This window comes from Buceros rhinoceros, unplaced genomic scaffold (assembly GCF_000710305.1).
Source record: "Buceros rhinoceros silvestris isolate BGI_N320 unplaced genomic scaffold, ASM71030v1 scaffold28470, whole genome shotgun sequence".
Classification (NCBI taxonomy): domain Eukaryota; kingdom Metazoa; phylum Chordata; class Aves; order Bucerotiformes; family Bucerotidae; genus Buceros; species Buceros rhinoceros.
This window is the reverse complement of record NW_010388313.1, coordinates 10,465-16,789: the sequence shown is the minus strand read 5'-3', so window position 1 is coordinate 16,789 and position 6,325 is coordinate 10,465. Positions and strand designations below refer to the sequence as shown.

Sequence of the window (6,325 nt, the reverse complement as noted above, 5' to 3'; positions counted from 1 at the left end):
TTCTTTATTAAAGGTCAAACAGGGTTAGTTTGGTTTTTATTTTCCTGGAGCATCTCAGAAGTGGTGTCTCAATTCTTTGTACCTCAATACTGTGTGTTCCAGTAGTTTAGCTAAAAGCTGCTTTTGATCTTCCATCACTCTTCGAAGAGTTTTCTGTCAGGTTATCCGGTACAATCAGTGCTACTCAATTAATGCAAGTCAGTTGACATTTAGTGTTATAATATTCTCTGTATGTGAACACTTTCACATTCTTTTTTTTTTTTCCTCCTTTAGATTGACCCTAAAGATTACACTTTTTCTGGACTTAAAGATGAAACTGTGGGTCGACTGCCTGGAAAAGTGGCAGGACAACAATTTGTCATTCAGGACTGTGAGAACTGCAGTATCTACATATTTGACCATTCTGCTACCATCACTATTGATGACTGTATAAACTGCCAAATCTTTTTAGGACCAATAAAAGGCAGTGTGTTTTTCCGTGACTGCAAAGATTGTAAATGCATAGTGGCCTGCCAACAGTTTCGCACTCGGGACTGCAGAAAGCTGGAGGTATTTTTGTGCTGTGCCACCCAGCCTATTATCGAGTCCTCTACAGGTATGAAATTCGGATGTTTCCAGTACTATTATCCTGAGCTTGCTTTACAATTTAAGGATGCTGGACTGAGTATCTTCAATAACACATGGAGCAACATCCATGATTTTACCCCCGTGTCAGGAGAAAATAACTGGGGCCTTTTGCCTGAGAATGCTGTCGTCCAAGATTATGTTCCTCTGCCCAGCTCTGAGGAGCTGAAAGCCGTCAGAATTTCTACTGATGCTACGAGGAGCATAATTCCAATAACTCGAGGGCGGAGACAGAAAAGCAGTGATGAGTCATGCTTGGCCGTGTTTTTTGCTGGTGACTACACAACTGCAAATGCCAGAAAGTTAATTGATGAGGTAAGTGACCTTTGTCTTCAGCTTGTTGAATTTCTAATGGTGCTCCCTGAAGGGCAAGTGCAGAGTCTCTGCTTGTCTGCTAACAACTGCACCATTTAAAACCTTAAAGCAGGGTAAGAGACTGGAGCTCATGTGATCAGACAGTTGTTTGACAGCTACATACTGTGACTGGCACATCTGTCTTCTGATAGTTCCTGTGTACATTTCCATCACAGGACACTAAAACTGTATTCTGAAGAAATCATGTAGTTGATATGATGAGCTTGGCCAAATGTAGAGTAAGTGATTGGCGATGCTTGTGAAAGGGATCTAGCCAAATAACTTGTTAGTAGTGACTTTTGGGGCAATAAGCTAACAAAACAGTCTGTCCTGAAAGCTTTTTCAATACTAACAGAGACTTAAACAAATTAACATGTTAAATTGTATTCCCCCCTGCCACCCTCTGTTGGAATTTTTTTCTGTAAGAGGCAGTGAGTGTTTGTCATAGCTGGGCAGCTGTCTTTGATTACTTAAATAGCTGGTGCTGTCTTTTTGGTTTTTTCTTTTTTTTTGTCCTGTGAGGCAGCAGCTCCCAAGCTTGGCTGAGTTTTGGCTTTCCTGGGGCTAAAATCTAGGAGTGGCTGGCTGCTTTCAGCACCCTGGAGTGCCAGGGATGACAGTGAAGAGCCAGTAACCATGAGCTACAGCTTCTCAGAGAGGTATCTGCAGAAGCTGCTGATCATCAACAAAACAACCACTAGAGCTTTTTCCCTTGGGTTTTTAACGGCAAGAAAAGAAAGCTGTAGGGCATTTCCATACACTGCCTGCCCCCACCCTGGAACCCAGTTACTAACAGCTACTTGAGTGAAGGGAGATAATGATACTTATGGGTTGGGTTTTTTTCTGAAGAAGGAATAGCTACAGTAAAGAGAATAATAGGTGTGTTCTCCTGTGTTCTTCAGAAATTACAGTGAAGATGATGCCAAAAGACTAGTTAGTGAGATTCTGTGGAAATCTGACTGCTCTGTAGATTAATGGATACCTTGGAAGTACAAATACAGTTGTTCCTTCTCCACACGCTTTTAGTTTCGTATTAGATTTGAAGCAAGAAGCTGTGTGTTCAAAAGCCTGTAACCATTTTACCAAAATGGAAAACTTCAGCAGTGAATAGATGAGAGTTGGAGCTAATGCTTGACTGAACTATTGCAGGCTAATGAGAACTAACTGCTTGACTCCAGATGCTGAATTCTTCTAACTCCTATTAGTTTCATCTTGTGAGGGATTGTAGGGCAAGAAACACAACCCTGGGCCATAATATAAACCAAAAACATTCACATTTATTCCTCTAGATGCACTAGGGCAGAGAAGAAAATCTGCATGAATGGAATGAATATAAACAGTAATGTAAAAAAAGCAAATGGTCTTTGAAAAAAGCAAAAAAGGAGGAGGTCCCTTTGCTCTGTGGCTTAATGTGTATAGGAAAAATGTGTTTATTCCAATGCAACCTGTATACCTGAACAGAACTCTCTGCCTTAAAAGTACTTTTAACAGGAGTTCTTTCTCTGTTAACAGATGATTGGTAAAGGCTTTCAGCTGGTACAGACTAAAGAAGTCTTAATGAAGGCAGAGGATGCTCACAGAGTTTTCCAGCAGCGTGCATCAGAATTCATTCCACTGCTTGAAAAAGGTGGGTTTGTTTTGCTTTCTGTTTGATATAGAAATCTAGCTGTCTCTGGAGATTTCTGGAGAAGAAAGAGGAATGAAAAAGAAATTTGTGTTTCAAGGGCATAGTGTAAATCCAGTTGGAGATGAGTTTTGGAAGCCTTGGTTAGGCCCTAAACTAGCCAAAACTCCTGAAGGCATCAGAAATGAGATATTCCACATGTATTTTGTGGCTCTGCCCCTCTAGTGGTCCAACCACGAAGCTCAGGAGCAGTGACACATGCAGATCTGTCTGCAGTGGTCAAAAGAAGCTCATGCTTTTAGACTATTTCTAACTTATCACCGTTGCTGCTCAACAAACTAGGTGTTCAGTGTTTCTGAACAAATCAGTATAAATACATACAAAGCAGGCAAGTGTTAAATTCCTGTTTATAACTGCTGTGCTGTCAGAGTATTTCAAAAACCTTTTTATTGATTTGACTGTAGTTGGGTTTTGTCTTTTCTCGCAGCAGTACTGACATCTTGCCATCTGTTATATGATAAAGCTCAATACATGCTCCTAAACTTAGTAGCAACCTGCAGATTTTTTCAGAGTAACATAAGAGGTCCGTGATGTTCAAAGCAAGAATAGGACAAAAGTTATTGTACTTACCAGATGACAGTCTAGTGTAAGGGCTGTTTTGCACCTGTGTGGGAAGACGTAACATGTTCAGAACAAAACCGGGGAAAGAGGATCTGCAAATAGTGGGTGAGAACAAGTCTAAAAATCAGAGAGTTTGCTATCTTGGGATAGCAAAAATGCCTGAATGACTCAGTCCTACTCCAGATGTCTGTGAGATGGCTCACTATTTGAGCAGTGTAGTCTGACTCACTTCCATGATGCCCAGTGCTTCTTAACGGGTTTGTGCCATTGCTGCCTTTCAAGAAGTAAAACTGGAATCCTGCCAGAAGAATGAGCATGGAATTCCAGATATTTTCTTCTGAGATAACACTGTACTTTGAAGCTTTGGTTAAGTGTTTTTAATTCTTTATTCTGCATTAAGGGTGCTCAAGCAAAAAACGTAAAATGCTTCTTGCAAGCTTCACAATTCCCTATGGGTTGAGAAATCTACTGTTTCAGTGCCAACCTTGAAAGTAGCATTGATTCTAGGTGATACTATCTTCTAGGTCCAGTGGTTGCGTTGGAATTCAATGGAGATGGTGCTGTGGAAGAATGTCAAAGCACTATAAATGATGTTTTTAGTGGGACCAAGGTAAGCTGGAGTACTGCTTTATTGGCAGAAAATGTCACAGAACATCTGGGATACTTCATGGTCAAGCCATAGCCTTGATGTGCTGCACAATCTTTTGGTTTCTGAACTGTAAAATCTGAATATTCTATTTTTTGATGGTGGGGGGCGGTTTTTTGGTACTCAAAACTCAAGTTGCTTGTCAGAGACAAGAAAAATTACCCTGAGAGGTACTAAATCCCCATATCCATTGAAGAATAGAAGATTTCCACTTAAAACTGTTATTTCACCTAATAGGAAAAACAAATTCTGTAAATATAATAGGGAAAAGCTCTGCTCTGAATCTTATACTGAAGTCTGCTTTGTGATGTCCTAGTCTGTTAATGCCTGGCAAAGGTAATATGATGGGATTTCAACTTCTTTCAGGGTTTACTTTTGCTGTGTAGGATATTGCAGAATGCCTTCCTTCAAAGGTGTTTTTCATTTTTCTTCTCTCGGCTTGTTTTACTGCAGCTTCTTTACACCACAGCTCCTCGTAACTTGCTGTCCCCATTTCTCAGAATGACAATGGTTCCCAGAAACTTTCTCAAAACAATTAGAGCACTCCTGATAACGAGAAAGTGACAAACCCTTTGCTTTCAAGCAGCTGTTCGAAGAAGAATAGAATGTCTTTGAGAGATAACATCCATCAGCTCCTTGCTGACTTTCAGTTCGTTTTGAAAGTCTCTCAGAACTAGTCTGCTCAGTTTCAGGAAAACAGTCATCTTGTAATAAGTCATCTCAAGTGCAGCTAATGTTCACTTTTTTTCATGAACATTCATGCACTATTGCACCAGCAAAATCTGATGTGTAGCAGGTCTTAATTTGGCTCTCTGAGTCTGGAGGACTACAGTCTGGGCGGTGTTATGTTGTTACTAATTCTTCCTGTGACCCAAAAGTCACCACTGCAAACTTTACCATAAAAAGGGCCTTTTTAAACAGGAGCTTACAGTGGCTTTTTTCCAGTGTGATTAGCATTTTTTTTCCATACAGAACAAAGCTGATGCTGGGTAGGTAATTCACTGCTTCTTCTAAGTAGATCTTTCTCTAATCAAAAACGACAGTGATATTAATTATTAGAACAAGTAAAATTTTATATTTTCCTCGTGTCTTATTATAACGCTGTGAATACTCTGATCTGAGATACATCCAGAAACCTCAGACCGTTCACTTCATGCTGTGAAGTAAGCATTGTTCTTGGAGGTGATTTGTAGCGTTGGGTTCAGTTCCAAATGTGAAATTAGTGCATCTGGATTTTAAACTTAGGTTTACAGCCTAGTTCCATAGTAAAGTCTACCTCACCTATTAAATACTTGCTGCACTGAACTCAGAAGCAGATCTTTGGGTTTCCTGAGAACTATATATCTTTATTTAGATAAAATGTAACTCCAAAACTTCTGATAAACACTGAATTTGTGCATGGATCCCCAGGTAATTGAACATCTTGAGTATACATTTTTTTGGAAAATTTATTTTTCTTAGGACATAATTTAGAAGCAATTTAGGGCGTAACAAACTTCAGAATTATTAATACCAGAAGGTTCAGGAATGTTCTATAAAATCGTTTCGCCTCATTGTTGGCTGCCCTTACCACATTTGAGAGTTGTTACAGTGCTCAGAAAGAATTACAGGTATCCTTGATCAAGAAACAGTGACAAAAGCTCTTAGTAAGATGTGTATCCTGTAAAGCTCTGCAGGAGATGAATCTGCTTTTAAGCAGGTGACTACATTTGCATTTGAAAACCACAGTTAATTTTTAAGTACTGCATTCAGGTCTGGGGCCCCAAACATAAAGACATGGACCTGTTGGAGCAGGTCCAGAGGAACACCACAAGGAAGTTCACAGGGCTGGAGCACCTCTGCTATGAGGACAGGCTGAGAGAGTTGGGGTTGTTCAGCCCGGAGAAGAGAAGGCTCCATTGAAACCTTATAGCAGCCTTCTAGTCCTTAAAGGGGGCTACAGGAAAGATGGGGAGGGACTGCTTATCAGGGAGTGTGGTGATAGGGCAAGGGGTAATGGTTTCAAAATGAAAGAGGGTAGATTTAGATCAGATATTAGGAAGAAATTCTTCACCGTGGGGTGGTGAGGCAGTGGAACAGGTTGCCCAGAGAAGCTGCGGATGTCCCATCCCTGCAAGTGTTCAAGGCCAGGTTGGATGGAGCTTTGAGCAACTGGTCTAGTGGCAGGTGTCCCTGCCTGTGGCAGGGGGTTTGAACTAGGTCATCTTTAATGTCCCTTCCAAACCACGCTGTGATTAATCTGTTAATAACCCTAAATTCACCAGATTTTTGTTTCTGAAATAAATTTGTTAAACAACTCTAGGTACTTTAGTAAGGGTAGAAAAGTTCTTCAGCAGTAGCACCATCAGAGTTTTTTGAGCTGAGGAGAAACAACAGCTTACAAGGAAAGCTCTATGCCATGCACTTCCTATTGCAAAATTCCTTTCAAGCAGACCTCCTGTTTGTGTGGAGTGGGT

At 40.5% G+C, this 6,325-nt stretch overlaps 1 protein-coding gene across 1 annotated transcript in view; it reads left to right on the top strand.

Annotated features, from left to right (window-relative positions):
- Positions 1–273: 273 nt before the first annotated feature.
- The window catches only part of RP2 (retinitis pigmentosa 2 (X-linked recessive)), a gene marked incomplete at its 5' end in the record, with an annotated part of 7,599 nt that continues 1,547 nt past the window's right edge, over positions 274–6,325 (top strand). Inside the window, 3 exons of the mRNA XM_010145572.1 lie at positions 274–939; positions 2,491–2,605; positions 3,748–3,833. Of these exons, the coding sequence (XP_010143874.1) occupies positions 274–939; positions 2,491–2,605; positions 3,748–3,833 (867 nt within the window). The remainder of the gene's footprint in view (positions 940–2,490; positions 2,606–3,747; positions 3,834–6,325) is intronic.